Source organism: Bison bison, unplaced genomic scaffold (assembly GCF_000754665.1).
Source record: "Bison bison bison isolate TAMUID 2011002044 unplaced genomic scaffold, Bison_UMD1.0 scf7180017864063, whole genome shotgun sequence".
Taxonomy (NCBI): Eukaryota; Metazoa; Chordata; class Mammalia; order Artiodactyla; family Bovidae; genus Bison; species Bison bison.
The window spans coordinates 9307675-9332454 of record NW_011494635.1 but is presented as its reverse complement, the minus strand read 5'-3'; the positions used below and the strand labels follow the sequence as shown (position 1 = coordinate 9332454).

Below are 24780 nucleotides of genomic sequence, written 5' to 3'. Positions count from 1 at the left end.
TGTAGTATAACCTGAAGTCAGGAAGGTTAATTGCTCCAGCTTCATTCTTCTTTGTTAAGACTCCTTTGGCTATTTGGGGTCTTTGTGTTTCCATGTGAATTGTGAAATTTTTTGTTCTGGTTCTGTGGAAAATGCCGTTAATAATTTGATAGGGATTGCATTAAATCCATAGATTGCATTTGGTAGTATACTCATTTTCACAATATTGATTCTTCCTACCCAGGAACATGGAATATCTTTCCATCTGTTTATGTCATCTTTCTTTCATTAGTGTCTTATAATTTTCTTTGTACAGTTCTTTTGTCTCCTTAGGTAAGTTTATTCCTAGATATTTAATTCTTTTTGTTGTAATGGTGAATGGAATTGATTCCTTAATTGCTGTTTCTGATTTTTCATTGTTAGTATATAGAAATGGAAGTAATTTCTGTATATTGATTTTGTATCCTGCAACTTTGCTAAATTCACTGGTTAGCTCTAGTAATTTTCTGGTACTATCTTTAGGGTTTTCTGTGTACAGTGTCATGTCATCTGCAAACAGTGAGACTTTACTTCTTTTCCACGGGATTCCTTTTGTTTCTTTTTCTTCTCTGATTGCTGTAGCTAGAACTTCCAAAACTATGTTGAATAATAGTGGTGAAAATAGACACCCTTGTCTTGTTCCTGATGTTAGGGAGAATGCTTTCAGTTTTTCACCATTGAGAATAATGTTTGCTATAGGCTTATATATGGGCTTTACTGTGTTGTGGTAGAGCTTTTATTTTTGAAGAGTTTTAATCATAAATAGGTGCTGAATTTTATTCTGCATCTATTGGGATGATCATATAGTTTTAATCTTTCAATTTGTTAATGTGGGGTATCACATTGATTGATTTACGTATATTGAAGAATCCTTGCATCCCTGGAATAAACTGAACTTGATTGTAGTGTATGAGCTATTTGATGTGTTGCCAAATTCTGTTTACTAACATTTTGGTGAGGATTTTTGCATCTATGTTCATCAGTGATAGTGGCCTATAGTTTTCTTTTTTGTGTGTTGTCTTTGTCTGATTTTGATCAGGGTGATGGTGGCCTCATAGAACGAGTTTGGAAGTGTTCCTTCTTCTGCAATTTTTTGAAAGATTTTTAGAAGGATAGGCATTAGCTCTTCTCTAAATGTTTGATAGGATTCTCCTGTGAAGCCATCTGGTCCTGGGCTTTTGTTTTCTGGGAGATTTTTGATCACAGCTTCAATTTCAGTGCTTGAATTGGGTTGTTCACAATTTCTGTTTCTTCCTAGTTCAGTCTTAGAAGATTGAACTTTTCTAAGAATCTGTCCATTTCTTCCAGGGTATCTATTTTATTGCCATATAACTATAGCAGTCTCTTATAATCCTTTGTATTTCTGCATTGTCTGTTGTAACCTCTTTTTCATTTCTAATTTTGTTGATTTGATTCTTCTTTTTTCTTGATGAATCTGGCTAAAGGTTTGTCAATTTTATCTTCTCAAAGAACCAGCTTTTAGTTTTATTAATCTTTACTATTGTTTCTTTCATTTCCTTTTCATTTATTTCTGCTCAAATTTATGATTTATTTCCTTCTACTAATTTGGGGGTTTCTTCTTTTTCCAGTTGTTTTAGGTGTAAAGTTAGATTGTCTATTTGCTGTTTTTCTTGTTTCTTGAGGTAGGATTGTATCACTATAAACTTCCTCTTAGAACTGCTTTTGCTGCATCCTGTACGTTTTGAGTTGTGTTTTGATTGTCACTTGTTTGTAGAAATTTTTTGATTTCCCTTTTGATTTCTTCAGTAACCTGTTAGTTATTTAGAAATGTATTGTTTAATCTCCATGTGTTTATGTCAAATCTGTTTTTTTTACAGTTTTTCTTTTTTTTTTTCGCCTAATCATTTCTTTCTTTCTTTCTTTTTTTAAATTTTATTTTATTTTTAAACTTTACAATATTGTATTAGTTTTGCCAAATATCGAAATGAATCCGCCACAGGTATACCTGTGTTCCCCATCCTGAAGCCTCCTCCCTCCTCCCTCCCCAAACCCTCCCTCTGGGTCATCCCAGTGCACCAGCCCCAAGCATTTAGTATCGTGCATCGAACCTGGACTGGCGACTCGTTTCATACATGATATTATACATGTTTCAATGCTATTCTCCCAAATCTCCCCACCCTCTCCCTCTCCCACAGAGTCCATAAGACTGATCTATACATCAGTGTCTCTTTTGCTGTCTCGTACACAGGGTTATTGTTACCATCTTTCTAAATTCCATATATATGCGTTAGTATACTGTATTGGTGTTTTTCTTTCTGGCTTAGTTCACTCTGTATAATAGGTTCCAGTTTCATCCATCTCATTACAGTTTTTCTTTTAATTGATATCTAGTCTCTCATAGTGTTGTGGTCTGAGAAGATGCTTGATATAATTTCAGTTTTCTTAAATTTACTGAGGTTTGATTTGTGACCCAAGATGTGGTCTATCCTGGGTAATGTTCCATGTGCACTTGAGAAGAAGGTGTATTCTTTTGCATTTGGATGGAATGTCCTGACAATATCAGTGAGATCCATCTCATGTATCATTTAAGACTTGTGTTTCCTTATTAATTTCTGTTTTGATGGTCTGTCCATTGGTGTGGGTGGGGTGTTAAAGTGTCCTACTATTATTGTGTTACTGTCAATTTCCCTTTTTATGTCTGTTAGTGTTGGTCTTACGTATTGAGTTGTTCCTATGTTGGGTGCTTGAAAGTGAAAGTGAAGTCGCTCAGTCGTGTCTGACTCTTTGCGACCCCCTGGACTGTAGCCCACCAGGCTCCTCTGTTCATGGGATTCTCCAGGCAAGAATACTTGTTGGGTGCTTAGTTACTTAGAATTCTTATGCCTTCCTCTTGGATTGATTCCTTAATCATTATGTAGTGTCCTTCCTTATCTCTTGTAATCTTTATTTTAAAGTCTATTTTATCTGATACGAGGATTGCTACTTCAGCTTTCTTTTGCTTCCTGTTTGCATGAAATACATTTTTCCATCCTCTCAGTTTCAGTCTATGTGTTTTGAGGTCTGAAGTGGGTTTCTTGTAGAGAGCATATATATGTGTCTTTTTGTATCCATTCAGCCAGTCTGTGTCTTTTGGTTGGAGCATTTAATCCATTTACATTTAAAGTAAAATTTATTGATATGTATGTTCCTATTGTCATTTTCTTAATTGTTTGGGGTTGATTTTGTAGATCTCTTTTCTTCTGTTGTGTTTCCTGACTGTTTTTGTTTCTCCGTCAATTTTGAATGAGATCCTTGCCGGGTACAGTAATCTTAGTTGTAGATTTTCCCCTTTCAGTACTTTAAATATATCCTGCCATTCTCTTCTGGCCTGCAGAGTTGCTGCTGAAAGATAAGCTGTTAAATGTATGGGGTTTCCCTTGTATGTTACTTGTTGCATTTCCCTTGCTGCTTTTAATATTCTTTCTTTGTGTTTAGTTTTTGTTACTGTCCTGGTGTTTCTCCTTGAGTTTATCCTGTATGGGACTTTTGTGCCTCTTGGACTTGACTATTTCCTTTTCCATGTTGGGGAAATTTTCAACTATAATCTCTTCAAAAATTTTCTCATACCCTTTCTTTTTCTCTTCTTCTTCTGGGACCCCTATAATTGGAATGTTGGTACATTTGATATGGTCCCAGAGGTCTCTGAGACTATCCTCAGCTCTTTTCATTCTTTTTACTTCATTCTGCTCTTCAGAAGATATTTCTCCCATTTTATCTTCCAGCTCAGTGATTTTTTTTCTTCTGCTTCAGATATTCTGCTATTGATTCCTTCTAGAGTATTTTTAATTTGAGTAATTGTGTGTGTCTCTGTATGTTTATTGTTTAATTCTTCTAGGTCTTTGTTTATTGATTCTTGCATTTTCTGCATTTTGTTTTCAAGGTTTTTGATCATCTTTATTATCATTATTCTGTATTCTTTTTCAGGTAGTTTGCCTGTTTCCTCTTCATTTATTTGAGCTTCTGTATTTCTAGTTTGTTCCTTCATTTGTGCATTATTTCTCTGCCTTTTCATTTTTTTTTAAGTTATTGTGTTTGAGGTCTCCTTTTCTCAGGCTTCAAGGAAAGTTGAATTCTTTCCTTGAAGAAGGTTGAATTCTTTCTTCCTTTTGGTTTCTGCCCTCTTAAGGTTGGTCCAGTGGTTTGTAGTGAGCTTCCTATAGGGTGAGATTTGTGCTGAGTTTTTGTTTGTTCTGATGAGAAATGCTGAGTGAGGTAGTACGCCTGTCTACTGATGATTTGGTTTGTATTTTTGTTTTGTTTGTTGTTCAGATGAAGCGTCCTGTACAGGATGCTACTGGTGGTTGGGTGATGCTGGGTCTTGTATTCAAGTGGTTTCTTTTGTGTGATTCTCACTATTCGATACGCTCTAGGATTAGTTCTCTGGTAGTCTAGGGTCTTGGAGTCAGTGCTCCCACCCCAAAGGCTCAGGGCTTAATCTCCTTGGAGTCATGAACTATGCCATGGCTCAGGAGATAAACAGCTCCAGAAATGGGGTGTTGTTACTCGATAAAATCTTTCAACAAGTATTTGTTCAGTACTTGGTGTGTGTCAGGCTCTGTTCCAAGCCCCTTATCCTGTTCGGCCTCGGCTACCCTCTGGGTGGCAACCGCCTGTTCCTTGCCCCTAGCAGCTCCCAGTACATTGATTTTGTTCGATTCTACCTCCTGGTATCTCCACTGCCAGCACTAGTGGAATAACTAGTTTTCAGCTGAGTGTCTCATGTGACACTTCGGAATTGTAACTGTGGTCACCAGTAGAACAACTGCTAGGTTATAAGCCTTCTTGGGATATGTATTCTTTCTGAGGTAGATTTGTATTGCTTCAATAATATATTCAATAAGAGTATTTTAATTTAGTTTGTTTAGTTATTAATGTTCATTTAGTTTTTCCCCCTTCGTATGTATATACTTTATATACTTCATGTAAAAGTTTTCTTTTAATGACAAATTTAAGACTGCTTGTATATTTGCTTTGAAGAGAAATACCAGTGATAGATAACCTGAGTGTATCAAACTGTGAATGTGAACTGAAACTGTCAACGTGTAGTTATTGGATTGTTTTTTAAAATGTGTATATTAATTAGTGTTCTTCATACTTTTTCTAGATGGTATTGAGACTCTGGATTCTGGATGGCTGACATGTCAGACCGAAATCAGATTACGTTTGCATTATTCCGAAAAACCTCCTGTCTCAATAACCAAGAAAAAATTTAAAAAATCTAGATTTAGGTAGGACCATGTGTATTTGTTACTTAAGTTATTTATTTTCACCATTGCTGTAGATTTCTGATCCATCTGGTTATAGGCTTTGAGTGTATCAACTGAGGAAATAGCATACTTATATTCTAACAAACAACAGGGTCTTGTAAAAGTGAATTTGCTTCCTTGCATGAAGATTACTACAGTTAAATGTACTTACATTAGTCTTAATCTCCAAATGTGAAATCAGAAAAATTTTTTTTTTACCTTACGTAAGTGATTTCTAGGCTGACATGTCTTTGTAGTTCCTACCATTTGAAATTTCTTAGTGTAGCAATAAATATTTGTTTTAAAATTGATGTGATGAAATGATTTTGTGTTAAATGAGGGGGAAATGGCACAAACAGAAAAATGGTCATTGGAAATACACTTCAGTGTCCTAAATTTTCCTGTGTCTTAAAAACAAAAAACCTTTTCATTAAGGAAAGGTCACAGTTACCATAGCAGTTCCAGATTAGTGCAATTTTAATCTTAATTTAAGAAATAAATGTCAAGCTTTGTATAAATAAATAAATAGTAACAAACTTTTGTAATGTCACCATGTATATCTTTGAATGAACTGATTTCTTAGCAAAGCAGGCAGCCTTATCATTTGAATTTTCTTAACTTTGGGACCGAGAATTCTAAATATGCTATGTAATGCAGCTTTTTCTAACAAAATGTCAGGGACTGGGTCAAAAGGGCCATTTTCAGTAACTAAAGTAGTTAATAATAATAGTTAATATCTATTTTCATGATAAAATTAATAATGATGTTGCAGTTTGTAAATCCATAAATGCTTTACAGTAACTGCTGAAAATACTATATTACTAATCCTAGTCATAAAATACATATGGGAAAAGGTCGATGACACTTCTCAACCCTTTCCATTGGCCTGTTCTGAAAGTGAGTAAAGTGTGTTGGATGTACCTTGTCTCTGATCATTAGCTTTTTTAGGCCTCTGCTTTGCTTCTGAGAAACCTAGGTAATTGGACCACGTAGCTGATCTGCTCGGTCAGTTTGATTGCAAAGATTCTCTAACCAGATAGTCATAAATAATTAGATATTGTATTTACATGTTAAAAGAAGCAAATAAGTTGTGTTATAGCTGTAAAGTATCTTCGTTTTATGACTTTGAAATGATAATGGTAAGACTTCTCGTTTCCACTGTAAGGGATGTGGTTCCATCCTTGTTTGGTGAACTAAGATCCTGCATACTGCGGTGCAGCCAAAAAAATTAATAGATAATTAATTGTGTTCTGCTTGGATTGCTTATGCATACTGAGTCCTATGTTTTTCTTGTTTATATAGAAATTGAGTGTTTGTATATATTACTGTGTTGCTTAGGCTTAAATTGTTACATTTTTATAACCATACTTATTTGACCACTATAAATTAACTGATTCCTACTGAAATAATTGTGCATAGCTAGTAATTGATGTTTGTTTTGACCATCTCTTTCCCCCGAATTCACAGTATTGATAGCTTCAGCCTTCATTTGCTAGAAAATAATTTATCTGCAAATTTATCATGACTATTTTAAAAGCTTAGCAACAAGTGTTTGCGTTTTAAATAAAACACTTAACATGATTTTTTATCTCCTTAACACCACATTTTATTTATTTATTTTTAGAGACACATTTATTCATTGTCATGATCAGACTGTTACATGTAGCAATCAACAGCATGGGTGCAAAAAAAAGTCTACTTTAAAACTGTCCTAGAATGCTTTACACAGAACAAACTTGAATAACCTGTTACACAATTAGTCACAAATACAGTCCTCAAGTTTTTTACCCATACAGATGAGTATTGCCTAAAACATCTTTCTTCATAGTTGCTGGACCCTGCCACCACTGTGCTTGTCTGAGTTCACAAATCTGTTACAACCTGTCACTTCTCTGGCTCTCCTGCTAAGCTTTGTTTCCTGGCAGTAATTAAAACCTTCTGCCACTGCCATATCTACTGCTACTGCTGGAACCACCAGAGTCACCTTCCTTTTGTGGTTTAGCAAGGTATTGGCCTTCACTACCATATGAGCCAGAACTTCTCCCTCCACCATATGAGCCAGAACTTCTCCCTCCAAAGTTTCATCCTTTCATGAGTCCAGTATTTGAAGATTGATGTTGTAATTGCCAAAATCATTGTAGCTTCTGCCACCTCCAAAATTGTTTCCATTATTATCAAATCCATAGCCATCCCCACTGCCACCATATCCACCACCACCAATGGCTATTACCAAAGCCACCTCGACCACCGAAGTTTACTCCACAACCAGAGTTGTCATCCTCACCACAACAACCTCCTTTATTACCACCAAAGTTTCCAGAAGTACTTCTGCCTCTTTGGTTTGATGAAGCAGTAGCTATCTCTTACTTAGATAGGGCTTTCTTACTTCACAGTTGTCGCCATTCACAATATGGTATTTCTGAATGGCAGTCTTATCTACAGAGTCATGGTCATCAGAGGTTACAAAAGCAAAGCCTCTCTTTTTGCTGCTGCCTCAGTGATTCATGATTTCAATCACTTCAGTTTTCCCATACTGTTCAAATTAATCTCTTAGGTGATGTTATTCAGTGTCTTCTTTAATGCTACCAACAAAAACCTTTTCACATTTAAGTGGGCAGTTTGAGCTTCTTCTCTTGATACAACCCTCTTTGGTTCCACAACTCTTCCATCCACCTTGTGTGGTCTTGCATTCATGGCGAGATCTGCCGCCTCCATTGTGACTTATGTGACAAACCCATGCCTCTAGAGTGCTTGATATTTGGACCCCTCATGACCACAGTGTGAGCATTCCCCAATGCTCAGAATGGCTTCTCAGACTCTCCTCAGTTGTTGCAAAGCTCACTCCTGATGAAGAGCTTCTGCAGCTGTTCAGGCTCTTTGGGAGACTCTGACTTGGACTTGCCTTCAGCACTGCTTACTTAGTGATTTCCACAAGCCAGATGGAGTAATCTAACAAGCAAATCTCACCACCACATTTTACACACAAGTTTCTGTTTCACTTGATTCCACCAGAACTTGGAAAGCAGTGTTACTTCATGATAGACTATAACATATATATATTCATTCCAATTCCAAAGAAAGGCAATACCAAAGAATGTTCAAGTTACCACACAATTGTACTCATCTCACATGCTAGCAAGATAATGCTCAAAATTCTCCAAGCTAGTCTTCAACAGTACATGAACCGTGAACTTCCAGATGTTCAAGCTGGATTAGAAAAGGCAGAGGAATCAGAGATCAAATTGCCAACATCTGTTGGATCATAGAAAAAGCAAGAGAGTTCCAGAAAAAAGGTCTACTTCTGCTTTATTGACTATGCCAAAGCCTTTGACTGTGTGGATCACAACAAACTCTGGAAAATTCTGAAAGAGATGGGAATACCAGACCACCTTACCTGCCTCCTGTATGCAGGTCCTATATGCATACCTGTATCTGTATGCAAGTCAAGAAGCAACAGTTACAGGTAGATATGAAACAGACTGGTTCCAAATTGGGAAAGGAGTACGTCAAGGCTGTATATTGTCACCCTGCTTATTTAACCTATATGCAGAGTACATCATGTGAAATGCTGGGCTGGATGAAGCACAAGCTGGAATCAAGATTCCCAGGAGAAATATCAGTAACCTCAGATATGCAGACGACACCACCCTTCTGGCAGAAAGTGAAGAACAACTAAAGAGCCTCTTGATGAAAGTGAAAGAAGAGTGAAAAAGCTGCTTTAAAACTCAACATTCAGAAAACGAAAATCATGGCATCTGGTCCCACCACGTCATGGCAAGTAGTTGGAGAAACAATGGAAACAGTGAGAGACTTTATTTTTTTGCACTCCAAAATCATTGCAGATGGTGACTGCAGCCATTAAGTTAAAAGACGCTTACTCCTTGGAAGAAAAGCTATGACTAACCTAGACAGTGTATGAAAAAGCATAGGCATTACTTTGTCAACAAAGGACTGTCTAGTCAAAGCTATGGTTTTTCCAGTAACCATGTATGAATGTGAGAGTTGGACCATAGAGAAGGGTGAGCGCCAAAGAATTGATGCTTTTGAACTGTGGTGTTAGGAAGACTCTTGACTGCAAGGAGATCCAATCACTCAATCCTAAACGAAATCAGTCCAGAATATTCGTTGGAAGGACTGATACTGAAGCTGAGTCTCCAATACTTTGGCCACCTAATACGAAGAACTGACTCCTTGGGAAAGACCCTGATGCTGGGAAAGATTGAAGGTGGGAGGAAAAGTGCATGACAGAGGATGAGATGGTTGCATGGCATCACCGACTCAATGGACATGAGTTTGAGCAAGCTCTGGGAGTTGGTGATGGACAAGGAAGCCTGGCGTGCTATAGTCATGGGGTTGCAAAGAGTCAGACACAACTGAGTGACTGAACTGAACTGATAACATTTATATAGCTATTTGAAGAAAACCTTTAATATAAATGAACTGAATTCTTTCATTGATCCCTTTAAACTTGGTTTTTTTTGGAGGTGGAAAGAGAGAGAGGTAGTTGCACATTGCTATTTGTAGACAAGCTTTTTTTTTTTTGGCCACAGCATGCAGCATCCTAGTTCCTGACCAGGGATCAAACCCCTGTTGCCTATGTTGGAATCTTGGAGTCTTAACCACTGGACCACCAGGAAGTCCTGAGAATAGTCATATTTAATCTTCCATGCCTTCCTTGCCAATTCATTACAGTTCATTTGTGGTCGCTTTTTATATGTCCTGGTAGAGAATGTTTCTTCCTTCAGGCTCACCAGCAAAATCAGTTGTTCAGAGCTATTCCTAAGAGTTTGAAGAGAAGAAAGGATCTTTTTTGTTTGGATTATTAAAGTGGTGCTACTTTTGATTTCACAGTATGACTGTGATACATTATTACTGATTGAATAATCATGTCTCCTTTGGGATACCTTGGCATATGTGCCTGTAAGATAAGTCTGCACAGTTGTTGGAGGCAGCAGGCAGAGAGAATAGGCCTCACTAATGCAGTTCTATTACTTATATTATTAAGTGGATCTCATTTAAATCTAGAATGAAAAGCTTTCCTAGCTCAACTGTATTCTATACAGTAACATTACTCCTACATCATTGGTATTAAAGTTATATAATCTATGAAACTTGCAGTTGGTGCAAGAAATATTCTAGAATTGAGTTAACTTATTGGCATTACAAGTGTTCTCTGCAGCTGATTGCTTCTCACTGGGAGTAAATTAGTCTTTGTGACCCAGTGGCTTAGGTAACTTGTCTTTTGTTTTCATTGCTGTGGGAGTATAAGACTCTTGGTTTCTTGTTTTGTTCCTTTGTTTCATTAAAAAGTACATATATGTAAATACATAAAAGCCATGCATACTTGCAAATGTATATGCCATGCTTTTAATACCATTAATACCATAGTTTTCTTTAATAATCTGTTCACAAAGTACCTGGTCTCAGTGTAGTGAGGAGAAGTATGGGAAATTTAAAAATTTATGACCTCCAACTCTTAACAGGATTTATTTTTTAATGTTTATTTGGCTACATCGGGTTTTAGTTGCAACATTCAGGATCTCTGAATGTGGCATGTGGTCTTTTCTAGTTGAGACATGAGGGCTTTTCTCTAGTTGTGGTGCTCAGGTTCTAAGGCACATGGGCTCAGTAGTTGTGATGTGGGCTTAATTGCTCTGCAGCATGTGGGATCTTAGTTCTGCAACTAGGGATCCAGCCTACAACCCATGCATTGGAACACGGATTCTTAACAACTGGACCACTGGGGAAGTCCCTGTCTAACAGTCTTTTAATGCACACTAACAGAATATGGTTCAAAATTGTACTTGTTATATATATATATTTGTGAAACTTCTCATAAGAAATTGAGATAGCCAGTTATAAATGGATAATAGTAAATGCCTCTTTAGATTCATTTTAAAAAACTCAAAGAATTAATGAAAACAGCCTTATGCATAATGAGCATTTATCTCGTTTTAATGAAAATAGCCTTATGCATAATGAGCATTTATCTCGTTTTAATACTTGGCAAAAATGTGTGGAGATAAAAACACCACTATTTTATGAAATATAACTAATGCCATAACCTGTAGTATGTATAGTTCTTTTGTTATTTGAGGGTTTAGCATATAAAGGGAGCACTTTTAAATTTAGTGTTTAGGTAATATATATAATTTTCTTTCTTCACTTTTTGCATTTCATCATTTTTTCCTTTCATTTAGGGTAAAGCTGACATTAGAGGGTCTGGAAGAAGATGATGATGATAGAGTATCTCCCACTGTTCTTCACAAAATGTCAAATAGCCTGGAGATATCCTTAATAAGCGACAATGAATTCAAGTGTAGACATTCACAGCCAGAGTGTGGGTATGGCTTACAGCCTGACCGTTGGACAGAGTATAGTATACAGACAATGGAACCAGATAACCTAGAACTAATATTCGATTTTTTTGAGGTGAGTATATTTCACTGAAGAGGGTGAGAGACAATGTAGACATGAGCTTATTTTTACATATGTTTTGATTTTTATTGTAGTCTAATTTATGTAAACATATGATTCATACAACTTTTTAGATGTTTACTCCTCTGTACATGTTAGCAGATTTTAAAAACTTAGAGTTGGCAGACTCATTAACAATATAATTGAGAATTTCAAAATTGCATTCAAATTATGACCAGATGTCTTGATGCCTGTGTGTATTTTAAACATAAATGAATGTGTCCAAAGCCTCTTTGAAGAATAGAGGCTGTTACTTGATAGGCAGACTGATGTAACTAGCATGATTGAGCCCTCTTCATGACTGAAGTTTTGTTTATTGAAGCATTTTATAAGAATCCATTGTAATAGTGAACTCATTTTTCCAACTTTACTTGATAGTATAAATATGTAAGAAAAGATAGTTGCTGTGAAAATTGTGCCAAGTTATTCAGACTCTGTGCTGCCAACTTTCTAGAGCTTCTTGTGATGCTTATCTTGGCTTTTGGGCTGTTCAGCTGCTCCTCACAAATAAAACTGGGTCCTCCCATAAGGTCCTGGCTCTTTGATACTTCCACTCATATTTACACTAGATTAGAGTTTGACTCTTTGAGGGTGGGGAATAAACCTTCCCCAGCAGTAGCACCTAGCCAGTGTTTCTGATATCAAAATTCAGGATGGATTAGAACCTGAGTAATTCTTATAGCTTTATAGTGTAAAGTTATCTTGCCTAATTAATAAGACCTATGAGACATTTATTATAAAAATATGAAGTTTTGGTTGAATGTTTCCTTGTTCTTTTAGTACCTACCTATTAATAATCTCTTGAACAGCCTGACTTCCCTTTCATTTGGTTAGCAGTTTTGGAAATACTAATTTATTCATAGATTAGGTGGATAAAACACACTATTTAATCTCAAGTATTCAGTGTCCTAGAGGTTACTATCTCTCTGTGTCATCTGTGTAGATGGCATTTGTAAAGAACAAAATACACATTAAAAGTGAAAGTCGCTCAGTCGTGTTCGACTCTTTGCGACCCCATGGACCTTGGGGAATTCTCCAGGCCAGAATAGTGGAGTAGGTAGCCTTTCCCTTCTCTAGGGGATCTTCCCAGCCCAGGGATCAAACCCAGGTCTCCCTCGGTGCAGGCAGATTCTTTACCAGCTGAGCCACAAGGAAAATAATTACAGGTATATCTTGGGCTTCCATAGTGCTCAGTGGTAACGAATCTGCTTGCCAAGAGATGCAGGTTCAATCCCTGGGTCAGAAAGATACCTGGGAGAAGGAAATGGCAACCCATTCTAGTATTCTTGCCAGAGAAATCCAATGGACAGAGGACCCTGGCGGGCTTTAGTCCATGGGTTTGCAAGAGTTGATCACAACTTAGCAACTAAACAACAACACGTATATCTTAGTCTTTGAATATAAAAGTACTTAGAAACATTCAGTCAATGCTTTATATTTGCATAATATATGTTAGAGGATCAGAAGTACAAATCAACAGTAACGATTAATGAACATAAAACCTTACATATACTGTATATTAAATATCTTTGCATACTAAAAGAAAATATGTTACATGTTACAAGAAAGCTATCTAAATTACCTGAATATAAATTTGGTTGTATTTCTTATTGATTTTCTTCTATAGATTCCGAGTTGATTTTAAGGGTGTCTTTTTTGATCTTTTAATGGAGAATATTGAATTATAAGAATTTGGGTTATTCTTATCCTTATTTTTCAGGAAGATCTCAGTGAACATGTAGTTCAGGGTGATGCTTTTCCTGGACATGTGGGTACAGCATGTCTCTTATCGTCCACCATTGCCGAGAGTGGGAAGAGCGCTGGAATCCTTACTCTTCCCATCATGAGCAGAAATTCTAGGAAAACAATAGGCAAAGTGAGAGGTAAGCTTAGACAGGCATGGTGGCCCTTTACAAATAAGCAAAGGTTAAGTTAGGGTTCTAATTAGTTTCAAATTGTGCTTTTGAGAATGGTAAAGAATTAAATTAATAAGTTGTTTCAGAATATTAACAAATACATTCCCTGGTTGCTCACTGGTAAAGAATCTGTCTGCCAAGCAAGAGACACGGGTTTGATCCCTGGGTTGAGAAGATCCCCTGGAGAAGGGATTGTCAACACACTGTAGTATTCTTGCTGGGAAATCCCATTTACAGAGGACCCTGGGGGGGGGGGCGGTGACGGTCCGTGGGGTCGCAAAAGAGTTGGACATGACTTAGTGACTGAACAACAGCAATTTTCTGGAAGCTTTACTTTGAATGGGCATTGACTTGATTTCTTTCTGTTTGATCAACTGATAAAGCTGGTTTGAGTGGTGTTTAGGTGTAATTGAGTTCATCGTAGCCTTTTAATTGTCTTTCTTTTTCCCTTCCCCCTTTTTTCCTATGAAAGTTGACTATATAATTATTAAGCCGTTACCAGGATACAGTTGTGACATGAAATCTTCATTTTCCAAGTATTGGAAACCAAGAATACCATTGGATGTTGGACATCGAGGTGCAGGGAATTCTACAACAACTGCTCAGTAGGTTGAATATTTGAGTAGTACTAGCATTTGGTAGCTTATGTTTGATGATAAAGTTTAACCAACTAAAGGTCAAAGGATCCTTTTAATTATTACCCTGGATTTAAATGTGATTTGGTAATTGGGCTTTAAATTGCTTGTAAATACCTATGATTATTAGAGCTTGATTTAAGGAGTGCACACACCAACCAAGTAATGGTCAGTCTTATTTTGGGGATGGTAAAGTTAGCCTCAAAATAGAGAATAAATACTGTGTCCATTATGGAAAATATAGTTGACTTATTTACTAAATTTATCTTTTCTTTATTAATGATAACTATATTTCTGTATATTTATTTTCTTTCAGGCTTGCTAAAGTTCAAGAAAATACTATTGCTTCTTTAAGAAATGCTGCTAGTCATGTAAGTGAACCTCTCTTTAAACAACTTTGGACTAGTGGTCCACAGGTAGAAAAGTAGAGAGTTGTACGTTGGGGCAGCCTCCTTCATTCTGCATTAATAGGGTAAAAGGGAGACTATTTCTGCTTTTTCTAAATATATTTCTAAGTGAAGATAAAATATTTCTAGGCATTTTAATTTCAGTTCCATGGTACAGATTGGAATTAAAGCAATGGAATCCTAAGCATCCTCTTAAAAGTTAATTAGGTGATTTGTAGTATGGTTGATGTATATTAAATAAATTACAGGCACACAGTATAATGATTCACAATTTTTAAAGATTATGCTCCATTTATAGTTATTGTAAAATGTTTACTATATTCCCTGTGTTATATCCTTATAGCTTATTTTAAACCTAATAGTTTGTACCACTTAATCCCCTATGCCTTTATTGCCCCTCCTGCCTTCCCTCTCCACTGGTAACCACTGTTCCATGCAAGTGATGTCATATAGTATAGTCTTTCTCTATCTGACTTAGTTCACTTAGCATAATACCTTCCAAGTCCATCCATGTTGTTACAGATAACAAAACTTCACTCTCTTTTATGGCTGAGCAGTACACACAGCTGAGCTGTGTGAGTGTGTGTGTACATACATACACCACATCTTTATCCATTCAGTTCGGTTTCTTTATATCTTGGCAGTTGTAAATAATGCTACTATGAACATTGAAGAGCATATATGTTTTCAGATTAGTATTTTTCAGCTATATATCTAGGAATGGAATTGGTGGGTCATATAGTAGTTCTCTTCTTAGCTTTTTGAAAAACCTTCATAACTGTTTTTCACAGTGTCAATACCAGTTTACATTCCCACCAGCAGTGTAGGAGGGCTCCTTTTACATGCTTGCCAGCATTTATCTGTTCTTTATGATGATAGCCATTCTTTTGATGATAGTGAGGTGATAACTCATTGTGGTTTTTTTGTTTTATATTTCTTTCTGGCTGTCCTTGGGTCTTTGTTGCTCTGCAAGGGCTTCTCTAGTTGTGGCAAGTGGTAGCTACTCTTACTGCAGAGCAGGAGCTCTTAAGGCCTGCGAGTGTCAGTAGTTGTGGCACAAAGGCTTGGTAGTTGTGGTGCACAGGCTTATTTGTCTCACAGACTAGAGTTTGATCCTGTGTCCCATGCATTGGTAGGTTGGTTCTTAACCGTTGGACCACCAGGGAAGTCCAGTTCTTTGTGGTTTTGATTTGCATTTCCCTCATGCTGAGCGTTATAACATTTCCCGTATCTGTTGGTCATCTGCATTTCCTTTGGAAAAATGTTTATTCAGTTCTTCTAACATTTTAAATAACTGGATAGTTTTTGGGGTTTTTTTGATGCTGAGTTGTAAATTTTTATGTTAGATATTAACTCCTTATTAGTCATCTCTTGGAAATATTTCCTCCTATTCAGTAGCTTGTCTTTTTGTTTCATTGATGGTTTGCTTTTGCTGTGCGAAGGTTTTTGAGTTTAATTAGGTCCCATTTGTTTATTTTTTAAGCATCCCCCCCCTTTTTTTGAGATAATGTTTTAAGTGTTTGACACATGCAAAAATGCTCCCCATGAAACATTGCATTTCATCAAATGAATTACTCACTTTGAACTACTCACTTTTTAATGCTCATTAAAAATGAGCTCATTAATGCTCATTAATTGAACTACTCACTTTTTAATGTTCATTTAGATACTCACTTTGTAAATAATGTTTACAGAAGGATTTGATAGTGATTTTATGTAACACTTGGGCTTCCCTGGTGGAATCTGCCTGGAATGCAGGAGACCCAGGTTCAATCCCTGGGTCGAGAAGATCCCCTGGAGAAGAGAATGGCAACCCACTCCCAGTATTCTTGCCTGGTTAATTCTGTGGAGAGAGAAGCCTGGTGGGGGTTGCAAAGAAAAACACTTAGTATGTCAGTTTGCCTCCTGTATACCAACCTGATTATGTTGAATTTCTTAACTTTTTATAGTACTCTGTGTGCATGTGTGTGCATAAAACTCCTTATATATATTATATATATATAAAACTCCATTTATATATATATATACATATACTGCATACCATCCTGATTCTAACCTGATTATGCTGAATTTCTTAACTTCTTTTATATCGTTATTCAGTTAGTGGTTTGGTTTTTTTTTTAGCTTTTAGGTTTTTTAGTACCTGAAGTTTTACATTTTAAATCAAGAGCCTGTGTGTTTCCTCCTCCCTCACCTTCTACTGTACCTCAAGTTAAGCCTCATGTTCTGAAGTTAAACTAAGGGGAAAACTGAGAAACTCTAATTATATTTCATTTTTTCCCATTGTCCTCCACATACATGCCTTAAGTTTTGCCTTTTTAAAAGTAGTTAAGTAAATAAACTTGATTTGTTAGATTTTAATTTTATCACTTATATGAAGCAAACAACTATTCTAAGATGTACTTTTCCCATATTTTAACATCTCTAAAATTGGGATAGGATTTACAACTGTCTTAACTTGTCATGGTTTGATTGGCATTGTTTTTTCTCCCTCTTAGTGGTGTTTAAAATAATGATGCATTTTGTATTTCTTGACATCTTAGATTGATTGTCATAATTATTTTAATGTTTAAAAATGTTTAGTTGATAATTTTGTGTTGAAAGGATGTTAAATATACAAGTATGCTGTGCTGTAGGTCATTATTTGTAACCAGTTTCAGTTCCTTATAGTTAAGTAATCTAAACATGGTTTTATTAGCTGTGAACACATGAAGATCCCTAATAAAGAGCTTTCAGGGTGTCTGCTTTTTGAGGGAAGATTCCATTGAGCCTTTTTCTGTTGAAACCCTTTTTACTCTCGGGGATCACTTTATAGAATGTCTTATGTTAGTTATGAAAGGCTGGTTTGGTTTCATGTTAAAGACATCCTTGAAGAGTTTTCGGTTATTATTGGCTTATTTCTTAAAACTTGCTCACACATGAATTTTTTTTTTTCTTTTTAATTTTTGGCCATGCTACACTGCATGTGGTAGCTTAGTTTCTTGACTAGGGCTTGAACCCGGGCCCCCTGCAGTGAAATATGGAGTCTTAATAACTGGACCACCAGGAAAGTCCCTCACACATGAATTTTGAGATCAGATTTTATCCCTTAGTAAATTTATCTTCCTAAAGGATGGTGATTATGTAAAATTAAACTTTAAAACTGGGAAGCTATACTTTATTATTGTTTTAACTCTTTAGGGTGTATAGGGTTTTTTTCCCCTCTTTGACAAAAATGATTTGTGTTATTTTCTTGGAAGCAGCTAAGCTTATTTCCTGCTTCAGAAGTTACAGAGGAAGCAGACTCCTTTGGTTCTAGGCTATGATCTATATGTACTGACAAGTTAAGCGTCTTTCTTGAGTAAAGCTAGGGTCAGGGATGGAAACATGTCCATCCATTCTTACACAGCACTTCTCTGGGCCATAGACACTGTCAGACCTTGTATCCTTTGATCCCAGCTGGTTTTCTTATAGTGAATTTACAAATATGAATGTCAATTTATGTTTTTAGCCTTTATTTGGATTAATTCATAAGTCATGATGGATCTGACTTAAGTCTAATTGGTGTATATATTTTTTCTGTTTAGGCTTCTATTAGGAAATTTGGTGTATGCATCATTCTTGTTATCCATTTCTGTTTTCTCTTTTCAGCAGAAGTTGTCATTTCCTTTTTAATCTGATTATTGAGATTTTATTAAGAAAGGCTATAAAGTGTGTTGTTGAAGTGCACCAAGTAGCAGAGCTAAGAGATTGCAGCTTTTCCTATTCCCACCTCACCTTTGAGGTTTGACTGTCGAACTGAGGTGTGCAGGGGTCAACAAGATGGGAGGTAGCCATGCCCCAGACTCCTTGTGGGCTCCATTTCTGCTAATAGCAGGAGCAGAGGTGACACTGCTGGAGGCTGTCCACTGCCACAGAAAGGCCCTGGAGTGTGTGTGAGTGGGATCAGTACCCAATTTTTTTGCCAGGAAAAATTGTTGTGCTGTTACAAAAAAGAAGTTACAATTGTTTTAAAAGATTGCCTTTTAGAAAAAGCTTGAAGTATAGCATTAAATAATTCATGAGGAAGTTTTTGTGTGTATAGGTCTATACTTTTACAGTGAACAATAAATTTGTTATGTTCTTAGAGTTTTAGATGTATTGTGGGCTGGATAATATTTTTCAATTTTTTTTTTCCCTCTCAGGGTGCAGCCTTTGTAGAATTTGATGTACATCTTTCAAAAGATTTTGTGCCTGTGGTGTATCATGATCTGACTTGTTGTTTGACTATGAAAAAGGTATGTAGAAATTCCTTTAATTCTTAGACAAAAGTCTAAAAATTAGCAAGTTTTATATACACATGCCATTATACATAAGAGACTTGAGCATCTGTAGATTTGGTACCCATGAGGGGTCCTGGAACCAATCCCCAGCAGATGCTGATATATGTGTGCTCAGTTGCTTTAGTTGTGTCTGACTCTTTACAACCCTGTGGACTGTAGCCTGCCAGACTTCTCTGTCAGTGGGATTCTCCAGGCAAGAATACTGGACTGGGTGGCCATGCCCTCCTCCAGGGGATCTTCCTGACCCAGGAATGGAACCCACGTCTCCTGGCATTTTCTTTAAAACTGTGATGGATATCGTTTTCAGTTGAGTTGATCTGAAGTTAAGACTGAGAAAACTGGAGAACTACATGGAAAAGAATGAAGTTAAAACATTCTATAACACCATATAGAAGAATAAACTCAGGGCTTCCCTGTGACTCAGTGGTGAAGAATCCATCTGCCAGTGTGGGAGACACAGGTTTGATCCCTGATCCAGAAAGATCCCACTTGCTGTGGAGCAGTTAAGCCCATGTGCTACCAACTATTGAGCCTGTGCTCTAGAGCCTGGAAGCCACAACTACTGAACTGAAGTCTTCGTCCCCTTGATTCACACTCTGCATCAAGAGAAGCTGTCTTTAACCACAACTAGAGAAAAGCCCATGCAGCAACAAAGACCCAATACAGCCCAAAATAAATGAAATTATTAAAAAAAAAAAAAACCCTCAAAGTGCATTAAAATGTAAGACCGGACAGTATAAAGTTTAGAGGGAACAGGCAGAATACTCTTTGATATAAATTGCAGCAATATTTTCTTGCATCTGTCTCCTAGAGTAATGCAAATAAAAAACAAAGGGGATCTAATTAAACTCTGAAGCTTTTGCATAGCAAAGAAAACAACCTACTGACTGGGAGAAAATATTTGCAAATGATGCTACTGACAATGGATTAATTTCTAAAATATACAAACAGCTTCTATAATTCAATAAATGGGCTGAAGACCTGAATATACATTTCTCCAAAGAAGACATACAGGTGGCTAATGGGCACATGAAAAGATACTCAATGTTACTGTTAGAAAAATGCAGATCCAAGCTATAGTGAGGTACCACCTCTTACTGCTCAGAATGGCCATTATCAGAAAGTTGAAAAATAATAAATGCTGGAGAGAAGGTATGGAGAAAAAGGAACCCTCCTGCACTGTTGGTGGAAATAAATTGGTGCAGCCACAATGGAGAACAGTATGGAGATTCCTCAAAAAGCAAAGTAAGTCTATATGATCCTGCAATACCACTCATGGGATTTCCAGAGAAAATTATAATTTGAAAAAATACATGCACCTTAATGTTCACTGCGGCACTATTTAGAGTATCTCACACATGGCAGCATCCTGAATGTCCATCTACAGATGAATGTGTTAAGATATATACATGTACAATGGAATACTACTCAGCCATAAAAAAGAATAAAATAATGGCACTTAGAGTGACATGAATGGACCTAGAGATTATCATACTAAGTGAAGTCAGAAAATGAAAGACAAACACCATATGATATTACTTATGTGGAATCTAAAATATAATACAAATGAACTTACAAAATAGAGACTTAGAGAACAAAATTATGGTTACCAAAGGGGGAGAGGGATTGTTTCATATAAATTTGGAGTTTGAGATTAGCAGATACAAACTGCAATATATAAAAGAGATAACATGATCCTATTGTATATCACAGGGAACAGTATCTTAATTCAATATCTTATAATAACCTGTAATGGAAGACTAGATATATCTACTTATTTATATATATATATATATATATATATATGTTTGTGTAACTGAATCACTCTGCTGTACACCTGAAACTGATACAACATTGTAGATTAACTAACATGTACCAGACGCTGCATAATGTAGTGTAAATCTGTGACAAGGCACCTGACTCTGCCTGTTGGTGGATTCTATTATAATCAGTCATATGGGTTTGGATTATTTTCATTTATAGAAAAGGATCCTTTCCTTTTTGTGAAATGGTGTTAGGAGAAGGAAGGAGATGCACTTATTTATTTATTTAAATCATTTGCAGGGTGGGGGGGGGCCACCATGCTGCATGGCTTAGGGACTCTTGCTTCCCTAACTAAGGATTGAACCCAGTCCCTCAGCAGTGAGAGTGCTGAGTACTAACCACTGGATCGCCAGGGAATTCCCAAGATGCACCTATTAAGATGAAAGATGTAGAATTAGACTTGGGACAGGTTGTTTTTGCTGTGGGGGAAATGTTAATGCAAAGTGAAACAAAAATGGATGGAATGGTAAAGGAACTCACTAACCAAGATTGAGATTAGTGACTCTAGCTATAATTAGTGACTCTGGGGGTTAATTGAAGAGTGTAACTGACCCCTCCTTTGTATCAGACTTCGATTATCTTTGATTGAACCTGATTGAGTTAATTGCAGAATGAAAACAATGAATTGTTTATTTTTTTTACTATTCATTTTTAAGTTGGTATTTTCCTTATAAAACCAATTTATGTTCATTTATTTTTATATACCAGTATTTTTTATATACCACTATACTTTTATATACCAGTATTTTTTATACCAGTAGTTCAGAAGATTATGAAATGGATCTTCAGCGGGTCCAGTGGTTAAGAATTTCTGCCTGCCAATGCAGGGGATTAGTGTTCAATCCCTGGTTCCGTATGCTCTGGGGCAACTAAACCCACTTGCCACAGCTACTGAGCCCACTGGCTACAACTATGAAGCCTGTGCTCCCAGAGCCTGTACTCTGCCATTAGAGAAGCCACAGCAGTGAGAAGCATGAGCATTGCAAGAAAGCCTGCACTCCCCACAACTAGATAAAGCCTGGGCATAGCAATGAGGACCCAGTGCAGCCAAAATTAATAAACAAATAAAATTTTAAAAAGTAAAAAGATTATGAAATGAAACGTAAATCTTCCTTTTTCTCCTTGGTCGTACTCTCTACTAGTAGTTTCTTGTGTATCCTTCTAGAAAAACTTAAATAATCTCATACTATATGTACTTGGTGTGAAAATGAATAGACATACACTGAATTTTAATTTGTTTGTTGGATTGATGATTTACTGGTGGTGCATTAACTCGTTTCCTTAAGATAGAAGTGCCTGAATAGTGTGACTTTTGATTTATTAAAATCTAATAAAACAGATTTGCTTATTGTGAAAGCATCTATAATACAGTTCTTATTAAATATTACTACTTAGAGGTAATCAATTTTTTCATGACAGTTGATTTCTGTGGTTGTTTTTAACCAAAATTCAGTTTAAAAGATTTTGAAATGTTTAGAAACTTGACAGAAACTACTCCATACTTGGATCGTGCTTGCCTGTTGATTTCCTAGTCATGTAGCATGAATATATGTCAAATAAATGTATACAGCCTGGCAGGAAACAGGAGAAATGACTGATGTTGGCTTGGTTCTCAGTGTGTCTTCAGTGCTACAGCTTCTTCCCAGCTGTTTTTTTCTTAACTAAAAAAAATGTTTTTATCTGCATTAAAAACAAAAAAGCCAGAATTTAAGAGCTGGAAGGTGGTGTTAGGTAGAAAGAGCTCCCCTTCGTGGGCTCACTGTGGCCACCAATTATTCTTATGAGTAAATTGAGACATAGGGACTGTCTACAGTAAATATTCAGTAATAACTTACGGCCCAGTTTTCTTCTTTTTAGAAATTTGATGCTGATCCAGTTGAATTATTTGAAATTCCAGTGAAAGAATTAACATTTGACCAACTCCAGTTGTTAAAGGTATTAATAGTGTGAAATGTTAATCTTTTTGGTTTTACATTTATCATTTGGTTTTAATACTATTTATACTTGTCTGTATATGCTAATATTCTCCTTGCCTGTGGGGATGACTATATATACAGCATGTGTAGAGTCTATGCTTTGGTTTTCTGTTCTATTAGGAAGAATGAGTTTGTGCTCATCCATCTGTCACCTTTAAGTTTCCATGGATCCCATCGGTTTTTGCTTTCATGAAGGAGACTGGACTATAAGTCTTTATAGGCCATGGGGACTAGCTATAATCTTAAGTTGTCTCTGGTCTGCTTTAGCTCTTTTTATTTCATACTTGACCTTCTATGCTATTGTTGATTTTTATACTTATTCTACTAAGATCCTTCTCTATTTTATTGATACCATATAATTTTACATGGTGATCCTTCCTGTTCTCATTAGATATAAAATATATACACTGATATGTGCTTATTCTTATTAAAATAAGTGCTTATTCTTATTAAAATAATAATTCTACATTTTGCTTTTACTAACTTGCAAGCTTTTCAAGCTATAGTTCTGTTAGCCATATCTTCGTAAACTAAGGCCTTTTTTTAATGATTACATTTTGTATGTGTGTGTGTGTTTTCCAGCTCACTCATGTGACTGCACTGAAATCTAAAGATCTGAAAGGTATGTACCTATATGAAAACATTGTTTTCATTTCATGATTAGCATAATGAATTTTCTTATCTATTTTAATGTACTCTTTGTGACCTTAATATAATACTCAATTATATAAATGTAATGTTATAGATGGAAAGGCTTTACATATAATACTTGTCAAATGCATAGAAAGCATGATTTTTTACTTTTATGAGTTTTCTTAGCTTGATGATCAAAAATCCATTATTTTGTACCTACCAATCTTTCCACACATTCTTAAGCATTACAGAGTACAAGAGTGTATCAAATATGGAATATAGCCCTATATAGGTGTTTGAAACTAGCTCTAGCATTTACCAGCTATGACCTCCATCTTTGTGTTTAACCATTCTGTGCTTCACTTTCCTCAATGGATTATAAAATCCCTTTGTAATTCCACTTTGCTTTCTGCCCCCATAGAACTTAATAGTGTATGGCATTCATCTTAGCCTCAGTATGTCCTTTTCTAACCCTTTATTTTTATTTATTTATTTTTTACTTTACAATATCGTATTGGTTTTACCATACATCAACATGTATCTGCCACGGGTGTACACATGTTGCCCATCCTGAACCCTCCTCCCACCTCCCTCCCCATACCATCCCTCTGGGTCATCCCAGTGCACCAGCCCCGAGCTTCCTGTATCCTGCATCGAACCTGGACTGGCGACTCATTTCTTACATGATATTATATATGTTTTAATGCCATTCTCCCAAATCATCCCCGCCCCGTCCCTCTCCCACAGAGTCCAAAAGACTGTTCTATACATGTGTGTGTCTTTTGCTGTCTCACATACAGGGTTGTTGTTACCATCTTTCTAAATTCCATATATATGTTAGTATACTGTATTGGTGTTTTTCTTTCTGGCTTACTTCACTCTGTATAATAGGCTCCAATTTCATCCACCTCATTAGAACTGATTCAAATGTATTCTTTTTAATGGCCGAGTAATACTCCATTGTGTATATGTACCATGGCTTTTTTATCCATTCATCTGCTGATGGACATCTAGGTTGCTTCCATGTCCTAGCTATTATAAACAGTGCTGTGATGAACGTTGGGGTACACGTGTCTCTTTCAATTCTGGTTTCCTCAGTGTGTATGCCCAGCAGTGGGATTGCTGGGTCATAAGGCAGTTCTATTTCCAGTTTTTTAAGGAATCTCCACACTGTTGTCCATAGTGGCTGTACTAGTTTGCATTCCCACCAACAGTGTAAGAGGCTTCCCTTTTCTTCACACCCTCTCCAGCATTTATTGCTTGTAGATTTTGGATCGCAGCCATTCTGACTGGCGTGAAATGGTACCTCATTGTGGTTTTGATTTGCGTTTATCTGATAATGAGTGA

At 36.4% G+C, this 24780-nt stretch overlaps 1 protein-coding gene across 3 annotated transcripts in view; it reads left to right on the top strand.

Moving 5' to 3' along the window:
* The window catches only part of GPCPD1 (glycerophosphocholine phosphodiesterase GDE1 homolog (S. cerevisiae)), a 67119-nt gene that overhangs the window by 24259 nt on the left and 18080 nt on the right, over positions 1 to 24780 (top strand). For all 3 annotated transcript variants that reach the window (XM_010836444.1, XM_010836443.1, XM_010836442.1), the window contains 8 exons: positions 5123 to 5246; positions 11465 to 11696; positions 13462 to 13624; positions 14130 to 14262; positions 14609 to 14663; positions 18863 to 18955; positions 22682 to 22759; positions 23383 to 23422. In XM_010836444.1, the coding sequence (XP_010834746.1) occupies positions 5123 to 5246; positions 11465 to 11696; positions 13462 to 13624; positions 14130 to 14262; positions 14609 to 14663; positions 18863 to 18955; positions 22682 to 22759; positions 23383 to 23422 (918 nt within the window). The remainder of the gene's footprint in view (positions 1 to 5122; positions 5247 to 11464; positions 11697 to 13461; positions 13625 to 14129; positions 14263 to 14608; positions 14664 to 18862; positions 18956 to 22681; positions 22760 to 23382; positions 23423 to 24780) is intronic.